General features: G+C 40.6%; 1 protein-coding gene across 1 annotated transcript in view; it reads right to left on the bottom strand.

The window, feature by feature from the left end:
• Positions 1-19865, bottom strand: part of POP1 (POP1 homolog, ribonuclease P/MRP subunit) — a gene marked incomplete at its 3' end in the record, with an annotated part of 37091 nt that overhangs the window by 13868 nt on the left and 3358 nt on the right. The window contains exons 2-11 of the mRNA XM_082675200.1: positions 18820-18960; positions 17185-17352; positions 15219-15394; positions 13740-13988; positions 10289-10376; positions 9281-9468; positions 8335-8591; positions 8117-8210; positions 5827-5938; positions 5180-5299 (exon numbers count right to left, since the gene is read on the bottom strand). Of these exons, the coding sequence (XP_082531326.1) occupies positions 5180-5299; positions 5827-5938; positions 8117-8210; positions 8335-8591; positions 9281-9468; positions 10289-10376; positions 13740-13988; positions 15219-15394; positions 17185-17352; positions 18820-18958 (1591 nt within the window). The 5' untranslated portion in view covers positions 18959-18960. The remainder of the gene's footprint in view (positions 1-5179; positions 5300-5826; positions 5939-8116; positions 8211-8334; positions 8592-9280; positions 9469-10288; positions 10377-13739; positions 13989-15218; positions 15395-17184; positions 17353-18819; positions 18961-19865) is intronic.

Here is a 19865-nt window from a genome sequence, read left to right on the forward strand (position 1 = left end):
TAAATAAATAAATAAAATAAATGAGCTATCAAGCCATGAAAAGACAAGAAAGAACCTTAAAAGCGTATTACTATGTGAAAGAAACCAGTCTGAAAAGGCTACATACTGTATGATTCCAACTATGTGACATTCTGGAAAAGGCAAAACCATAGAGACTGTTGAACAATCAGGGGTTGGAAGCAGTGAGAAAGGGATGAAAAGAGAGAGCACAGCTGACTTAGGATAGTGAAACTATTCTGTGTGATACTATAATGCCAAAGCAGAGGATGTCTGAAGGCAAAGGAGGCCTTTAAGTCAACAGTCTTCACTACTGAGAAAAAAATATTATCAGCTGAGTCAGCACGCCCCTCAGTGTGCCCAGAATGACTGTCAATTCCGTGCGTAATTCTAAGTCCTTCCCCCAAGACTCACATAAAGCACATTCTCTTTCATCTCGGACCAAAGCTAATTGACTACAGAACTCCAGAATTGTGACTTAAAGGTTGAATAGCTTATCTTCTCCTTTCTTAAATGTATTTGAAGATTACCAGATTTTAAAATTTCCTTAAGTGTTTCTTAGAGAAGCAAGGGAAATGAATAAAAGGTTTAATCATTTGGGATTCAAATGAACCAAAGTTACAGCCTTCAAATTCACTCTATTTTAAATTAAATTTGCAGAACAGTTAAAAAGGCCCAGCTGAAGCTATCAGATATTTTTTCTCCCAAGAGCAGAAACTGAGAAGTCATGGCAATAATGACCAATAACTGGGAACTTGAGAAAGTCAACTGTTTGGGGTACACGGTAATAGAGAGGGTATAAAGAGAAAGACTAAAAGGAGCCCATGAGCACAATGTAAGGTCATTATTTTCTAAAGCAAATTCATCTCTGGAAGACAAAGACTAGTTAAAATAATCTAACAAAGCAAACCAGATGTTAAGGAGAGCAAATACTAAAAGAACAGATAGTAGAGCAGAACTTGTATTTTTAAATTTCACCCAGAAAGCCAGTTCTTTACACAGTGAAATGCTGTGTTAATGAAGTTGAAAAGATTCGCAAAAACATATTGTTAATATTTATCAAACTCAAGAAATGAATGATAGGACTTCCCTGGTGGCGCAGTGGTTAAGAATCCGCCTGCCAATGCAGGGGCCACGGGTTCGATCCCTGGTCCGGGAAGATCCCACATGCCGGGGAGCAACTAAGCCCGTGCACCACAACTACAGAGCCTCTGCTCTAGAGCCCACGAGCCACAACTACTGAGCCCGCGTGCCACAACTACTGAAGCCCGGGCACCTAGAGCCCGTACTCCACAACAAGAGAAGCCACTGCAATGAGAAGCCCGTACAACGCAACAAAGAGTAGCCCCCCGCTCGCCACAACTAGAGAAAGCCCGCGTGTAGCAACAAAGACCCAACGCAGCCATAAATAAATTAATTAATTAATGAAAATAAATTTATTTAAAAAAGAAAAAGAAAGAAATGATCAAGTAAACTTTTTCAAAGCACCTGAGGATACGCATCATCACCTCAGGGTCTTCACTGAAAGAGAAAACCATTTCCATTTCTGTACTCTATTCTACTCTCAATATTTCTGACGCTCAAGTGTGTGGTTGTTTTTCCCACAGCAAACAATTCTCTGACACCAGCTGAGTGTCCTACAATTTAACTCAATCCTGACGCTACCTACCTAGAGATAGCATCAGATCCCACAGGTTAAGGGCTCAGTCCCACAGACGGCTCCCACTTCAGACACCAATTTTAAGTCCTGACCAACTGGCTATAAATTGGCCAAGTCCAATAGTTTGCTAGAATGGCTCCCAGAACTCAGGAAAACAGTTCACTTACTACATTACTGGGTGATTTTTTAATAAAAGGATACAGCTCTGAAACAGCCAGATGCAAGAGATGCACAGGGCAAGGTAAAGGGGAAGCGGTGTGGAGCTTCCATGCCCTCTCTGGGCACCCCACCACCCAGCACCTCCAAGGGTTCAGCAAACAGGAAGCTCTCCAAACTCCACTCTAGGATTCTTATGGAGGTTTCAGCAGGTAGGTATGATTGATTGGCCATTAGCGATTAAGCTTAATCTCCAGCCCCTCTCCCTTCTCAGGGAGAGAAGGGGTGGCGCCTGAAAGTTCCAACATTTTGGTTGGTTCCCCTGGCAACCCGCCCCCAACCTTAGGGGCTTTACCAAAAGACACCGCATTAAAATAAACTCAGGTGTGGTTGAAAGGGGCTTGTTAGGAATAAGAAAAGGCTCTCCTTTTAGCCTTTAAGGCTCTTGTCACTTAGGAAATTACAAGAGTTTTAGAAGCAAGGTGCCAGGAACCATGGACAAACACCAAAACATGTATTTCTTATTACCTCACAGTATCATATTGCTGTATCTTCTCTTTTCCAAGCTCTCTATAATTCCCAGCACACATAAGAAGATAAATTGTTTATGTTATGCAAGTCAGGCAAACCCTTCCTATGGTTTAAGTAGCACCAGAATTGATCTGTTTTGTCCAAGTCAAAACAAAGAATGACTTCAGATATGGAAAGACAGACTGGAAGTTATGTCAGAGAATTAAGACCATCATGACCTTAAGATTCTTCTAAGGATTCACCTTTTATTAATTGATCCAGCTCATCAAGGTATATTTCTAAAATTAGTTTTGAATTGTCATCCCAGATGGTATGTTACATTTGTTAATAATATTTGTGTAATACTAAATCCTTAAAAAGTTTACTTTTTTATATAGCTCACATGCCGATACTTCTTCAAAGAAATTACTTAAAACAGGTTTTAATAAAATACAACAATAAGATTGGTGGCCACGATGGTGAAGTAAGACCCTGAACATACCTCCTCACATGGGCACACCAAAATTACAACTGTTTACAGAGCAACTATCTATGAGAACGTCTTGAAGACTAGCAGAACAGGCTCTCCACGACTAAAGATAATAAAGAAGGAACCAGATAGGAGAGGTGGAGACATGGTAGAGTCAAGATACACACCCCTGGGTAGGCGACCCACAAACAGGAGGAGAATCATAATTGCAGCGTTTCCCCGAGGGAGCAGGGGGACCGAGCTCCTCATCAGGTACCCCAGCCTGGGGGTGCTGCATAGGGAGGATGAGCCTGTACAACGTCTGGCTTTGAAGGCCAGCTGGGCTTGAGAACAGGAGAGCTGGAGGGCTACAGGAAACACAGACTCCACTCTTAAAGGGTACACGTAAAATCTACATGTTCCAAGTCCCAGCACAGAGGCAGTAATTTGAAAAGAGCCACTTGTTGATCTTCGAGAGTTTCCCAGAGAGGCAGAAGGCAATTGGGAGTCCTCCTGGGGACACAGATCTGGTGAGGATGTGGAGAAAAGGGAACCCTCATACACTGCTGGTGGGAATGTAAATGGGTGCAGCCACTGTGGAAAACAGAATAGAGGTTCCTCAAAAAACTAAAAATAGAACTACCATACAATCCAGCAATTCCACTTCTGGGTATATTTCCAAAGAAAACGAAAACACTAATTCGAAAAGATACATGCACCCCTATGTTCACTGCAACATTATTTATAACAGCCGAGGTATGGAAGTGTCCATCAACAGATGAATGGATAAAGAATATGTGGTATACATACAATGGAATACTACGTAAAAAGAATGACACTTTGTCATTTCCAACAACATGGATGGACTTGGAGGATATTACACTAAGTGAAATAACTCAGAGAAAGACAAATAGCACATGATATCACTAATATGCGGAATCTAAAAGACAAAACAAATGAACAAACATAACAAAACAGAAACAGAGTCCTAGATACAGAGAACAAACTGGAGGCTGTGAGAGGGGAGACGTGTGGGGGGTGGGGGGGATAAGTGAAATAGATGAGGGAGATTAAGAGATACAAACTTCCAGTTATAAAATAAGTAAGTCATGGGGATGTAATGTACAGCATGGGGAATATGGTCAGTGATATTGAAATAAATTTGTATGATGACAGATGGTAGCTAGACTTATCCTGATCATTCGGTAATGTATAAAAATACTGAACCACTATGTTATACACTTGAAACTAATATAATATTGTAAATCAATTATACTTTGATTATTAAAAAACACAATGACATAAGATGGCAAGCTTTAATAGTAGAAATTAAATCATGTTTTTCAAGATAGACTTTAATTTTCCTTGAACTGATTTATATTAAGACAAAAGGTTTAGGAAGAATTGAATACTGCCTTATTCCAAAAAAGCATTTGAGGCAGCAAGAGAAACTAAGTAGAGTTTAACTACAGTTTTGAGATGATTACGACAGTAAACATTTATTGGTGTAGTAGACGCTGGTAACTTTTATGGTTGTTCCAGACCATATTGCTATTAAAAAAGAAAGAGGCAACAATGAATTGATTAAAGTGTTAGGCTCTGTAATTAACTAACTTACCTATATATCTTAAACTCCTCCCTCATCCAATCCACCTTTCATGTGAAGTTCTGGCAGAGTACTTTATTGCCCCCTTAATAAGCTATCTAACTACATGTGAAGGTAAAAAAAAAATTCTGAAGTTGTTTCTACACACACCTGTATCCTTTCTCCAAAAATTCATAAGCTGATTTTAATCATTCTTCCAATTAACCGTGTTTAAATGACAGTAAATACGAGACATGATCACAATGGCTGCAAATCGCAATCTTAGACTAAAATTTTAGCCAGCCCCTACCCATCCCCCACCGTGTCACCCCAAAGAACTCCTGCAGGCCACTCTACTGAGTCTAAACCAAGACGTCTTACCCTTCAGCACCTGGGATGGCCTTGCCAGGATTCGAACCTGGATCATCTGTATGGTCAGACAGAGGCTTCCAAAGAGCACAAGACCAGCTGCGGGTGCAGATCCCTTCCTCACAATTAAAATTCTGCAAAGCCAGGCATTTTCAGAGAACCAAGTTTGCAGAGACAGGTTTTACTTAGATACTAAAAATAGAGAACTCAGGGAAAAAAATGAACATATTGATCAGGCTACATGTTTACAGCTAAAAGATACTTCCTCATACACATCTCCTTTGATCATAATCACCTTGAAAGGTAGGCAGGTAAAGACTGCCCTAATTCTTCTATAGATAAAGTTACTGCAGAAGTGTCACAGGCAGAACTCTTCTAATGGGACTGACTGCTCTAAATAGTAAGGAAAACCAGGTTGTCTCAGGAACTTTACCTTGGCATTTTTCTGGATTGGGCAAAACTCTGGACCTCTTTTGAGGCAAATTTATTCGTGGATCACCAACTGTCAGTCCCAGAATAGTACCTGCTGGAATTTCTGCTGGTGATGTTATTCCTTTAGCAAAAAAACAAAACAAAACAAAAAGCAAACAAAAAGTTATTCACAAATACATATATATTTGCTTTTATTTTCAAATTTCTCTAATGAAACTTTCACCTTGGGCTAATTATGTAAAGACACGTATTCCCCTTTTTTTCCCCGAAGATACTTTCAGAGAATAAATTAACGTTCATAAAGAGTGAAGTTTCTTACAAAAAGCATTAAATTAACATAACAGGTTATTTTACTACATGAGCATGTATGTTCGTATCAATAACTACAGGAGCTTCACACACAAATGCAATCATGTGAAGGTAAGTAAGATTTTAGTTTAGTAGCTGGCACACGCATTTATCTATAGCAATGGAATGCCAATTATTTAGAATACTAACACCTCATTTGTGCTTTCTTGCTGTATTTTAACAAACAGTTACAAGTTAAAAAGCACACTACATTTAGGTAGCTCAACTGCAAGATGCTCTTTTAACCCATTTCCCACTCTTCCCTTCTTCCCCAGTACAACCCAGTATCCCCCGTTATACCTCCCAACAATTCAAAGATGGTTTCCTGTCTGTGATGAAGGGAAACGCTATCAGGATTCCTGCAGGTTTCAATCCACCAACAGTGAGGTGTCTTCTCTGTGTCCTCTCTCTCCTGAAAAACAACAAGTCCTGTTCACCAGACAAATAATGGATCAGACTTAATAATTTTGGCGAAAATCGTTGTGCTATTGGCCCCATCCTTTTTTCCCTGTTTGTGGGAATGAATCTTTTGTGAGGGGAACCAGGGAAACTGTCACATCAGACTAATGATTCTTCTAATTACAGACAAGGACACAGGACTATACTTCTCTCAAGATTTCACAAACTAAGAAAAACATTCGTGGTTTTCTGAGAGACTACCTACCTAACTGACCGCACACCTGTGGTCTCTGTAGCACAGTGCCAACAAGAGATGCCGTGTTCTTCTCCCACTCTACCAACTTCATCACCACAGAATGAAGCAATAAAATTTTCCTCACCAAAGAAAAACCAAACCAATACCTTTTGAAGAAATCTTCAGCAAAAGGATTTATTACTACTATAGAATTTCTAGAAATTTCAAGGAAGTTACACAAGTATTTTACTTGCCTTTTTTCTGAACAGAACTAGGAATTGGGAAAGGTTTCAAATAGCACTTCAAGTACCATAAGCATGCCCAGGAAGAGAATGTACAGCTATGATTCATACCAAAGTTCACTGAAGTAGGATGTGCCCCTACAGATTCCAACCTGTAATACATGCGCCCATTACCTCACACAAACTCAGGTGGCACAAACTAGTGGTTCAAAGTACAGGCCCTGGAACCAAACTTCCGAGGTTCAAATCCTCCCTCTGCAACTTATGAGCTAGCATGGAGTAACAACTCTGCACCAGGCACTGTGCTAAGCCCAGGGGACAGAGTAAAGAATGGGACTGCTCTGTCCTCGCCATCACGAAGCTCAGACTCTTATGAGACACGAACATCGAATAAATATGCAAACAAATCTAGACGTAAATAGAGGAAATGTGCAAGATGGGATGAAAACAACAGGAGGGATGTAATTTAACTTAGGGGATCAGAAAAGGATTCTAGAGGAAAATGATATAGATGTTGAAACTTAAAGAATGAGGAAGGCTTAGCCAAGAAGAGCGATAGAGGTGGGACGTTCAGACAGGCTCTAAGGGAGGTGAGATCTGACATATTCTAGAACTGGAAGAAGGCCAGGGTGGCTGAAGTGCCAAGGGCGAGGAGAGACGAGCCCAGACAGACGTGAAGGTATAAGATTACCAGTCAAATTAAGGGCTTTGGAATTTATCTCAAATACAATGAGAAGCTATCCAAAAGCTTTTAATCAGGAAGTAGCGCGATGTGAATAAATTTTCAAAATATCACTTTGCCTCCTGCGTGGAGAACAGAGTGAAAAGTGAGAGCAATGAAGGAAAGTTAAGAAGCTGCTTCAGGATTCAGGAAAGAGACAACAGTGGTTGAGACTACTGTGGAAACAGGGAAGAGGGAGAGAGAAGTCGTCTTTTTTTTTTTTTTTTTAAATATCTGTCTTTTAACAGCTCAAACTCCGTTCAGATCTATCACCATATTCAACGTGTCCAATCTGCAAGAGGCACAGGCACTGAAGGGTTAATTGCACAAATACAGAAAAACAAACCGAATCTGAACCCAAAGTGTCTGATTCCTAATCTAGTCTCTACTCTCCAGACCTGCACTGTCAACATGGCAGCCACTAGCCACTGAGAACAGTTTGAATTTAACTGTTAGTTAATTAAAATTAAATAAAGGAACCAATTCACTTCCTCAGTCACGCTAGCAACTCGGTAGCTACATGTGGCTGGTGGCTCCGTAATGGACGGCACAAAGAAACATCACCCTCGCAGAACATTCTATTGGACAGAGTTGCACTCAACACACTGTTCTCAACCTGTTAGACATCACCCTTAAAACTAGCCCCAGAAAATATGCATCACACAAGTACAAACAAAAAAAACTAGCATATACTTTCCAGGATTTTAGGGCTCCCTGTTAGCTGCCTATGGAGAAGTTAAGAACCTTCTACAAGACTCAGAAGCTCAGGAGCAGTCTGTATTTAAATAAGAACAAGTCAGTTTACTTATTCCATTCACTTAGATTTGCTCTTCTAGGAAAAGTGAAAGATAAAAGTCTTTGATAATAAGCATAAGTAGGGAAACAAACATTTATAAGCCATGGCCCAAAATGTTACCAAATTATGTTAGGTTTCACAAATTTGCTAAGAAGGAGGTGACCAGAATAAAACATTACAAGCACGTTTACTCTTACAGTGTGGACAGAAGCAGCTTTGAGTGCTTCAGTTAGGATGGAGTGGGAAAGTGGACCAATCAGCCGGAATCTGTTCATCTCCATCGTCAAATCACTGAAAGAAAGAAAAGGTCTTAAAATGGAAACTTCCATCGTATATGATGTCTGTTTCACCGGCAAAAACAGAGCACACCTTCACTGAAAATGGTCAGTAGGTTCAGAGCAAATTCAACCCATACCTGATTACAATGCCTGTGGTTGGAGAGATCCAAGAATACGGCTGAAGTGGATCTCTAGTTCCATCACCGATGACTTTTTTAATTGGTTTAGTATTTTCCTCATCATCTTTCCATTTTCTTTTCTTGCCAATTTTCTCTGTGGGCAGGTCAGTTTGGCTTTTTTCTTGGGATGGTGTCAGAAGGGGATCAGGGAGGCAGACAGTCGACTTGGTGGGTTCCACACACTGGCACACTGCTTTTATTTCCTCTAAGATATCCTAAGGATATGTTTAAACATTTTACTTTTAAACTCTGGAATTTAAATACGTTTCGAATTTAAGTTGGTTTAGTTTATGTTATTTTTTCTACCTTTAAAAATGTACATTTTTATTCTTCACAAATTAAACTACATTTATCATCATCAAAAAGGTTTTTTGATTCCTCTGCACTTAGAACAGAAAAAGAACTCTGAAATGTCAAAGATTAATGAAAACAACATGAATACTCTGACCAGTTTTTTTAAAAAACTAGTTTAAAGAGGAATTTGGAGAAAATTTACAGTCTACTGTATAAAAGCAGGGAGTATGATAAAAAAGGAAAGCTAAGCTAAATGCAGTATTAAAAAATCATCAGAATTACTCAAAACAGATTCTCATCATCAAACAGGCTCTCACAAGCACCTGAATACCAATGAACCCATTCAGGCTGATGGAAGCATTAGTCCCAGTGCACCATTTCAAGCCCTTTGCCTAATAAGATTGGTTTTCATCTCTCCTTCTACTTAGGGCTTACTAAAAGTCAGGTCAAGATTTGCTCCACTTAATATTCACATAACTATCCTCCCTATATTCAAATACCAAGCTATCAATCAAACTTTTAGACTATTCAAATTTCTATAGCACTGATTTCCAACAGTCATCAAGAATACAGTGACAGAGTGATGAGGAAATACTGTCAAGGATTATACCTGTTTAAGACTTGGATGAAGCCATATCCACAAGTGCCTGCTCTCAGAAGTGTCACCAGGGGTCCTCTCAGCCTTCCAGATAAATGTCACAGGACCCAGCATTTCTCTAGGATATTTATTTGCCCGGTAAAGCATGAGACTACCTTGGCGCTTTCCAGACAAACAGTGAACTGCTGCAAAAGTCAATCCTGACATAAACAGAAACAGAATTCTAAGATTTCAAGTGCTGAGACTGCATTATTAGTTCCTGATAGCCATACTGTTATTTATTGTCTAACTCCATGATGGATGAGGTGTTGGTTTCGATCACTGCTTAGATCAAGAAGTGATCAAAACCACCCAAGAAGTTCTCAGTTAAATATTTGAGTAAATGATTTAATGAGTTTTGAGTTTCCTCCTGCCTAAATTCACTCCACCAGAATAATGGTTCTCTCACTTTACACTCAACAATATTTGAAATGGCTGTAAAGCCACCCCAAGCTTTCCTTATATGAACATAGTCATTGGTAACATGAACTGTCTCAGTAAAGCGTGTTTAAATTCCAAAATGCTTACAGCAGACACTTGTTCATGAAATGAATACATATATAAAGACTAAAATAGGACTCTGGGCTTCCCTGGTGGCGCAGTGGTTAAGAATCCGCCTGCCAATGCAGGGACACGGGTTCGAGCCCTGGTCCGGGAAGATCTCACATGCCACAGAGCAACTAAGCCCATACGCCACAACTACTGAGCCTGCGCTCTAGAGCCCGAGCCACAACTAGTGAGCCCACGTGCCACAACTACTGAAGCCCGCGCACCTAGAGCCTGTGCTCCTCAACAAGAGAGGCCACCGCAATGGGAAGCCCACGCACTGCAAGGCAGAGTAGCCCCCACTCGCCGCCACTAGAGAAAGCCCGCACACAGCAACGAAGACCCAACGCAGCCAAAAATAAAATAAATAAAAATAAATAAATTTATAAAAACTAGAATAAAATAAAATGGGACTCAGCTCTGAAACAAGTTTACCTGTGTCTATGCTACACATTGGAGAAAGTGCCTTCAGTATTTCTTCCTCTTTGCCCTTCAACTCCAAACAACAGTAGTAGGATAAATCCTGCAAAAAGAGGGAGATACAATCAAAAGCTTGAATTTCCATTGAAAATGTAAGTGGCAGTTCCTACTTTTTAGAAAGAAAATATGTGTTTTATCCCATATTCACAGATAAGTTCGAAGTAGGGTGTAAAAACTACTGCCTCTAAGTAACGGATTATCCCTCTCCAAAACCTAACTAAAGTAAAAAAAATCAGAGTAGAATAAGCAAGACGGTAATAAATTCAGCAATATTATGTTAAGCTTGCTCACTTTGGTTCCCTAATTCAGGACCTCAGGATTACTAAACACTGAGCCTAAAGACACACGTGGCAGTTTATCCCACATTTCTCCACTGCTCAGTCTTGACCATGATATCCAAATTTGACTAAGCAATGGCACAAGGAAAACTGAGAGCAATCAGAGTAAGGTCATACCAACTTAAGTAAGATGAAGAGAGCTCAGACTGAGCTAATAAAATCAATTACATTAAAGAACTATAATAATGGTTAATGGATACTGAAAGGTTACTTAAGTGCTAGCAATGGGCTAACTCCTTATATGGACTGCCATTTAATCTTCCCAAGACCTGATGAACCAGGTACTATCGTAATCTTATTTGACAGATGAGGACACTGAGACAGAGACTGTTACTTGAACAGAGCCATATCTTCAGTAAGTGGAGAAGCTAGCGTTCAACTCAGGCTCACTGACCCCCAACCAACCCCTCCGCCATGGCTCCTTTAAGCAATTTCAGTACACGCAGCAACTGAAACTAAAGTCATAGGTAAGGCTCTGACAAACTCACATTAATCAATGCTACCACTCACACACAGAAATCTTCCCAGCAATAGCGATCCGCTCTCAGCTGTCAGTGGCAGAGGAACCCCACCAGAGTGTGTACAACTGGGTGACAGCAGAGAATAATGGTTAAGAGCGTGGAACTCTGGAACCAGACTACCTGGGCTCAAATCCCAACTTCACCACTCATTAGTTGTATGGCCGGGGATAAACTGCCCAACGTCTCAGTTTTCTCATTTGTAAAATGGAAATAATGGTAAAACTTACCCCATACTGTTGTTGTAAGGATTAAGTGAGTAAACACATGTAAAGTACTAAAACAGACATAAATTAAGTACTCAAAAATATTTGTTATTACTATTATTTTTATTACTTAGGACTAATCAAAATATAAAGAAAATACCTGATAACCTCAGCAAAAATTCTGTCCAAAATGAGAAGTAACTATATGTCTGCCTTAAAATTTGAGAGATGACAGAGTACAGTGGAAAAAGCAGAGGCCAGGGGAATCAGCTCCCGACGTAGCACTGGGGAGGGCCTATCTTGCTACGTAGGCCACCAACAAGCTGTGCAGCCCTAGGCAAGTCACTTCATCTCTCTGGATCCCAGGCTCCTCAACAATCAAAATGAAGAATTTGACTATAACCCATGATTTCTGCTGCTGAGTCTTCAAATCAAAGGCTCTTATAAGGTTCTTGTATTTACTTTACACCCATTAGGATGGCAATTATCAAAAAAACAGAAAACAACATGTGTTGGTAGGACATGGAGAAACTGAAGCCCTTGTGCACTGCTGATGGGAATGCAAAATAGTGTAGCCTTTATGGAAAAAAGTATGATGGTTCCTCAAAAAAATTAAACATAGATCTACCACATAATCCAGCAATTCCTCTCCTGGGTATATACCCAAAAGAACTGGAAGCAAGGAACTGAAGAGATATTTGTACACCCATGTTCATAGCAGCATTACTCACAATAGCCAAACGGTAGAAGCAGCTCAAGTGACCACTGACAGATGAATGAATAAACAAAATGTGGTATATACATACAATGAAATATTATTCTGCCTTAAAAATGAGGGAGGACGCCTCTGGTGGCACACTGGTTAAGAATACAACTGCAGTGCAGGGGACACGGGTTTGAGCCCTGGTCCGGGAAGATTCCACATGCCGCAGAGCAACTAAGCCCGTGAGCCACAACTACTGAGCCCGTGTGCCACAACTACTGAAGCCCAGGCACCTAGAGCCAGTGCTCCACAAGAGAAGCCACCACAATGAGAAGCCTGCGCACCGCAACAAAGAGTGGCCCCCGCTCGCCGCAACTAGAGAAAGCCCATGTGCAGCAAGGAAGACCCAATGCAGCCAAAAATAAATAAATAAATAAATATAATTTAAAAAAAAAAAAAAGAGGGAAACTGACGAATGATACAACATGGATTAATCTTGAAGACATCATGCTAAGTGAAATAAGCCAGTCTCAAAAGGAGCTGGCTTACTGTGTGAGTCTGCTTATACGAGGTACCTAGAGTAGTCAGATTCATAAAGACGAAAAGTAGAGTGGTGGCTGACAGCAACTGGTGGAGAGAAGAATGGGGAGTTAGTGTTTAATGGATGCAGGGCTTTGGTCTCGGAGATGAAAAAGCTCTAGAGATGGATGGTGATGACAGTTACACAACGTGAATACACTTAATGCCACAGAACTGTATACGTAAAAATGGTTAAAATGACAAAGTTGTTGTTATGTCTAATTTACCACAATTTTTTTAAGGTTCTTGTATTGACTATTCTGCTACATTGCTCTCAAGAGGTAGCAGAGGATGCTAATACTAACGGCTTTCAAAAGTTGGCCAAGGTCATCCTGCCATTGAAAGATAGGCCCTCTGCAAAGAACAAATTTCTAAACACGTACTGGAAGAGAGAAAGCTGCTGAATTAGCAACTGACCGGGGGCGGGGTGGGGTGGGGGGATGCACAGGAGAAGACAGGACAGCCAAATAAATACTATTATGTAGCTCTAAAACCAACTGTCCTCTTAAAGAGTTTAAAACAAACTTCCCAGCATAGATGGTTCTCAAATATCTGTGGTGGTGAATGACCGCTGAATGAATCCCGAGCATGACCGACAAGATCCTGCAGGATCTGGTTCCTACTTATTCTCCAGAACTAATCTCGCCCTATGTTAGCCCTGCTCTCACTCTCTTCATCTTTCTCACAATGAATTTATTTCAATCCTTCCTTCCTATCTGGCTGCCTCTGCCTTCACCCACTCTGCCATTTCCTTATCCCTTAGAGCTCCGCTCAAGCATCACTTCCATGGGGAAGCACCCTATTCCTGTTACGAACGGTCACGGTATCGTATGGCATTCCCTTACAACTGTATATTTGGCTAATTATTTGATTAATGTCAGTGTGCCCCAAGAACTTTAGGCTGCTTCATCTCCAGCATCTGGCAAAATGCCTCTTGCCCAGTAATTATTTTTAAAATGAATAATCTTAGATAGGGCTTTGGCATACCATGAACTGGTCTAAAAGTCTAAATCAGAAAGGGTCTAAACGAAAGTAAAGGGGAAAGCAATCGGAAAAGCATACCTGAAGGAGGCAGCGGCTCGTCATGGCTCGATAGCAGGCTCTGTGGCTCTTGACTGTCGGCCTCTCCCCCAGGCAGTAGCCCCACCTCTTGACCATGTGAAACCGCTTCGCGTGCCAGATGTGAGTTTCTAGCCATTTGTTCTTCTTTTGTCTCCGGTTAAATTCTAGCATCCGGTTTATGTGACATCGCCGAGCTTTATGGCACTTATTTTTTGAGTGTTCTTTTTTCTGATGAACCGCTTTCTCTGCCTAGAGTTTCAAGAAGACAGGCAGATCCTAGTTTGTAACCATCTCAAAACAAAGTTAAATGTTAGGAATTCAAACAGCTCATTTTAGGTGAAGTGGAGTACCTTACAGACTCCATTAGTTTGCTTAATTTTTTAACTTGGTGATTTCTCCAGTGAAAGTAGAGGAGGCAACAGAAAGAGTGAAGATTTTAGAAAAAGGTAAACCTAGGAAGGAAACACAGTTCTATCACTTACTAACTGGGCAAGCTTCGGGGACTGGGAAGATTAGAATATTTATAAAATGTTCAACACAGTAACTCAAACTTATTTGTGGCTATTAATATTAGAAAGCAAGAAAGAATAAATCAAACGCTAGCTTTGTGTTGATTTTTTTTATTGTTTTTTAACATCTAAGAATATAACTAAACCCAAAACTTAGGACCAAAGATATAAAAGTGGGGAAAACCTGCACATTTCATATCACTTAGGTACTGACAGACAAATGTTTAATGTTACCACTAGGAAACAGACTTCACATTAAATCTAGAGAGAACAAAATTCCTGTTTAGTTTTCATTCTTCACTTCTTCCATAGCTAAGCTAAACTTCTGTGGGAAAAACTCTTTTCCATTAGTTTGTGGGCCCCTTAAGAATAAGGACTTTACCTTAATGGACCCTAACCTCACCACCAGCATAATACCAGTACACGGAAGGCACTTGATAAAGAAATTCTGAATCAATTAGTAAAGACATAGTGTGGTTAGACAATCATAGAATGTCCAAGCCAAGAATTTTGGTAAAGCCAAAAACAACTGGACATGAACAAAAAATTAAATCCAAGTTCAAGTTTTCAACATTAAAAAAAGACAAAAGGCAAATACTAGGCATTGATGCTGCCTTTTTTAACCTTCCGACTCTCAACTGGTCACACCCCCAAAGTGCAGAGCTAAAATTATTTATCTGGTAAGAAGGTCAAATTTTCATTTTAAATCTGGCAGGGGAACATCAACTGTTTAACATCATAGAGAGAGGTTCCAAATGCTGTATCTAAAAGTAACTGTAATATCCAACAGCCTGCTAATTTTGGAAGGGAGTGGAGGTGGAGGTGGGGAATATAATGATTAAACCAAAAAATATGCAAAATGAGCATGTTGTTTTTTAGTCTTCATTTTAATAAATTCTGTTAGGTTAATACTTCTCAACTTCCTTTAAGGACCACTAACCTAAACATTTACATTAAGGGACACTTATACCTCTTTCTGGGCAATCTCCTGTAACCGTCGAGGAAGGCGTTTGACATTGTGACTCATGGCTCTTCGTCTCATGTGCCGTGGCAGTGTCTGGAAAACCAGTGAATTAGAAGATTTCTGGGCCACTGCTTTCAACATGGCACTGATTTCAGCAGCTCGAGCTTGCGCAAAAGTAGAAGCTGTCGAAGAGAACACCACCGTCATTAAAAACTCATCTTGAATTGACACTTTTCCTGGTAGGTTTCAGAAGGAAAACAGATTTGAAGCACATGAGCTTACAATTCACCCACTACCCTAACTCCTAATAGATTAACACCAATAGTAGTTATTTCTGTTACATGATTGTGAAACTAAGGATTCGGTTTTACTTTTCTAATCAGAAGAAATTTAGTTAAAAAATAAGGTAAAGGGCTTCCCTGGTGGCGCAGTGGTTGGGATTCCGCCTGCCAATGCGGGGGACGCGGGTTCGTGCCCCGGACCGGGAGGATTCCACATGCCGTGGAGTCTGCGCGACCGGAGCCTGTGCTCCGCAGCGGGAGGGGCCGTGGCAGTGAGGGGCCCGCGTACCGCAAAAAAAAAAAAAAAAAAAAACGGTAAAAAAAGAGTTTTTTTAAAACAGAGAGCTGGGCTTCCCTGCTGGCACAGTGGTTAAGAATCCACCTGCCAATGCAGGGGACACAGGTTTGAGCCCTGGTCCAGGAAGATCCCACATGCTGTGGAGCAACTATGCCCATGCACCACAACTACTGAGCCTGTGCGCCACAACTACTGAGCCCATGTGCCACAACTACTGAAGCTCACATGCCTAGAGCCCATGCTCTGCAACAAGAGAAGCCACCGCAATAAGAAGCAACGAAGAGTAGCCCCCGCTCACTGCAACTAGAGAAAGCCCGCATGCAGCAACGAAGTCCCAATGCAGCCAAAAATAAATAAATAAAATAAATAAATTTATTAAAAAAATAAAAAAAACAGAAAGCTACATGCAATATAATCACAACCATTCTTTTTTTTTTCTTTTTTTTCTTCTTTTTTTTTTTTTTGCGGTATGCAAGCCTCTCACTGTTGTGGCCTCTCCCATTGCGGAGCACAGGCTCCGGACGCGCAGGCCCAGCAGCCATGGCCCACGGGCCCAGCCGCTCTGCGGCACGTGGGATCCTCCCGCACCGGGGCACGAACCCACGTCCCCTGCATCAGCAGGCGGACTCCCAACCACTGCACCACCAGGGAAGCCCACAACCATTCTTAAGTGTAATAATCCCACAAGAAAACAAAGAAAAAACAAAATTTTAAATGATTTTGACTCCAGGGGTTTTCTTCCTTAATATTTCCTGTTTTTTTACAAATATGTGACCGTAACTATTTTCAGTTTTCTTTATTGAAAAATAGACTATTTTTTCTGAATAATAAACAGAGCACTGGAGAAATTTAAGTGAATGCCTCCAAGAAGGCATAAAGAAACACCAGAAGGCACGCTTAAGGTGTGTACAAGGAATACAGGGTTACCAGGTAGTGAGGGGTGACGGTGAAGGGGGGTATTGGAAAATGAGACTGGACAGGGCCTGGAGACAGGTACTTACAGGTCTTGGTTGCCGTCAGAGTGCGTTAAATTGGGTTTTATCTTTGGAGATTCCATGCTGAGGAGTGTGGATGGCGTTTTATACTTTTTAGAAAGGGGGGAGGGGGTGACAAAGATGACTTTAAGACAAAAAGGAACAGTTCACAAATCAGAACCTCTAAGAAGACAGTAAGAGAGAGGAGGGAGCCCGAAGGAGGGAGAGCTAGCAGGCCCAGGGAAGCGCTGGTCTGAGTCCAGGCTGGAGGTGAGACACGCCCATGTGGACAGAAGGGAGGAGAGAGACAGTGAGGCGGGGCCAAGGCCCGGGGCGGAGAGAAGGCACTAGAAATCTGGCTGCAGGAGAAACAGAGAGCTCCCGGTACAATCAAACTTGGCTTCTGTACAAACACCTACCGGTTATATACTTGGGAATCTCCTGAGAAGTGCCCTCGGGACCTGCTTTCCATCCTCCCTTTTTTTTAAAGGTTACCCTGGAGGAAGGCTGCTCCTTCGCATCAGACTCAGCCAGCGAATGGTGGCTCGTTTTGGTTTGCCGCTGTCGTGAAGGTCCAGAATGAGGCTCTAGTATATTTTCAAAAAAGAAAACAAAAAGAAAAAACGTCACTTTTATCAGAGATAAGGATTAGAGTGTTGGGTGAAAACTGATCAGGTTTTTAATCCTGCAACCACCCTGTAAGTGGCTATTACTGTCCTCCCCTTAAGGAGGAGGGATCTCAGGCAAGGAGGTGAATTGACTTGCCCAAGGTCACATAGCTAGGAGGCAGCACACTAGCTAATCATGTCAGTGTGACACATGAAAGAACCTTGGGTATAACAGAGGGAACTTTTCTCCATATAAATAGTGCAATGTGGCTTTTTCACCTAAGCTCCCTTAAATACTATAATCCACATGATTTTGCATATGCAGTCTTTAATCATAATTCTCTGGCACACTCAAGTTGAGAGCCACTATGCTAAGAAAGAAATAAAAGCAGTCTCTATACAAATGTCTAGGCATTCAAACCATTCTGACTTTAACACAATATCTCTATGAATACAGGGCAAGATCAGTAGAGAATTTTACAGTCTTCCTGTTTATTTCCATGGCAGTGATAATTAAGCCCCTATAATCATGAAACATGTTGCAAGGTCTGTCATTGTGAGGTTTAAATGAGATAATGTGTGCTATGGCTTCTCACTTGGCACAGTGGGCATGAATGTTGGATCTGAATCATTTTTCTGTTGCTGCCTGATGAACAGCTATCCCCTTCATATCACTTTACAAGGTTCTAAAATCAGCACACAAGTTAAACGCAGATATGATGAATGCACTGCGTTTCTTTTAGGAAATATAGAAGTGTCATTTAATAATAACTGTTAAGGTACAGATAAAATATATCAGCTGTAAAATACCTACAGCCAATTCTCATTATTCCCAGCAGTTATGTTCTAGAAAGTCACAGCCAACACTGAACTAGTGAACACTGAACCACTGCTCCTAGAGAAAACAAGTATGTATCTATGTATGTATGTATACATACATCTCACAGAGATTATGACCTTAAATCGTAAGAACAACTCATCCTAGTAGATTCTATTTCCTTTCTTTTACAAAGAGAAAATGAGGTTCAGAAGTGTTAAGTGACCTGCCTCAAGCTGCCCCACAATCCCAGTTCAAACCCCGGTGAGAGCTGGAGCTTCCTGCACTACACTGCCCTGTCCCACCAGTCTCCCTCCTCTGGTCATCTCTGTACGAAGCTGAAGCAGGAAGGCACTGGGAACCTCCACTGGGAATACCCACATCAGGTGACTCAAAATTTTCCCCACTCTTTGCACGTCCGCGAATAACCATCAAAGTGCCATGAGTATTAAGTTTGGGGTTACAAATTTAGCAACTAGGTGAATGTGCAAATACAAAACTTGCAAACAATGGTCACCTGTATCTATTTTTAACTCAACTCCTTTATCATTTAGATTATGACTAACAAAAGGAGCTGACAAAAGCAATCCAAATGGAAGTATGTGTAGAGAGCACCATGTTTATCTTACCTTTTGGAGACTGGAAAGGTTTTCTACCTCCATTATGGTACTTTACACCACTGTCAGCCACAAAGCCAGAGGATAAAGTCACATTGGTGGGCTGGTTTCTCATTTTCTTAGCATGTTTCCTTTCTTTTGCATTAGACATTTCTGGAAAGAAAGTAATAAATTTACTACAGGGAGAAGGAACTTCCTTTCAAAAATAAAAATAAATTTAATGGATAAATGTTCATGTGACTCAAAATTTGATTCTTCAATGTAATAAATCTCCATTTATTATAGCTGGATTGATGATATCAAAACGTTATCATGATATTGATCTACAGCAAGGACCCAAAACCCGATTCAACAGAAAAAAATAATTTTGTTTTGCACTGTCAAATAATTAAGTCACATACCAGTGTTGACACTGCATAAAGTCTATTGGAAGAATGAAAAATGAACTGTGAGATAAGATCCCTATGCTGCGGTAAAAAACTTAAATTAGCTAAACCAGTTTATCAAAATTCTTAGGTGAAACGAGTCACATGAATTAATGAAATATGGGACACACTATTCAGATACGGTAACTTCACTAAAAACTGAACATAAATTACTGATGTTTTCATTTCTACTGCTGAGATGAGGCCAGGTGTACCTTTAATTTAGAATAGCAAAACGATCTCAATTTGAAGTAAGAAGGACAAAGGACAAAAACCTAGTGGAGCCTGATTACACAGTAGTTCTCAACTCTCAGACTCAATGTCCCCTTTCTTTTACTGAAGAGTTTGAACACCTGTTTTCTATTTTTAAATGAAATTCATTAATTACATAACCTACTAGACACATAACTTTTATCAAAACATGTCCTACAATATGTGTCCTCATTGTGATGCAGAGGAGAACTAAAAGTAATTCTAATAAAATAATATCTATTTTCTATATGTAAATATTTCACCATAACTAGATGGCATTATGAAATAGAGATATTTTTAACCCAGGGAGATAATCACCGACACAGGCACCAACACAGGCATGGGCACAATCTGTAGAGCTGGAGAAGGGTCCCGAAGCTC

The sequence above is a fragment of the Grampus griseus genome (genome assembly GCF_964374135.1).
Source record: "Grampus griseus genome assembly, chromosome: 17".
Classification (NCBI taxonomy): domain Eukaryota; kingdom Metazoa; phylum Chordata; class Mammalia; order Artiodactyla; family Delphinidae; genus Grampus; species Grampus griseus.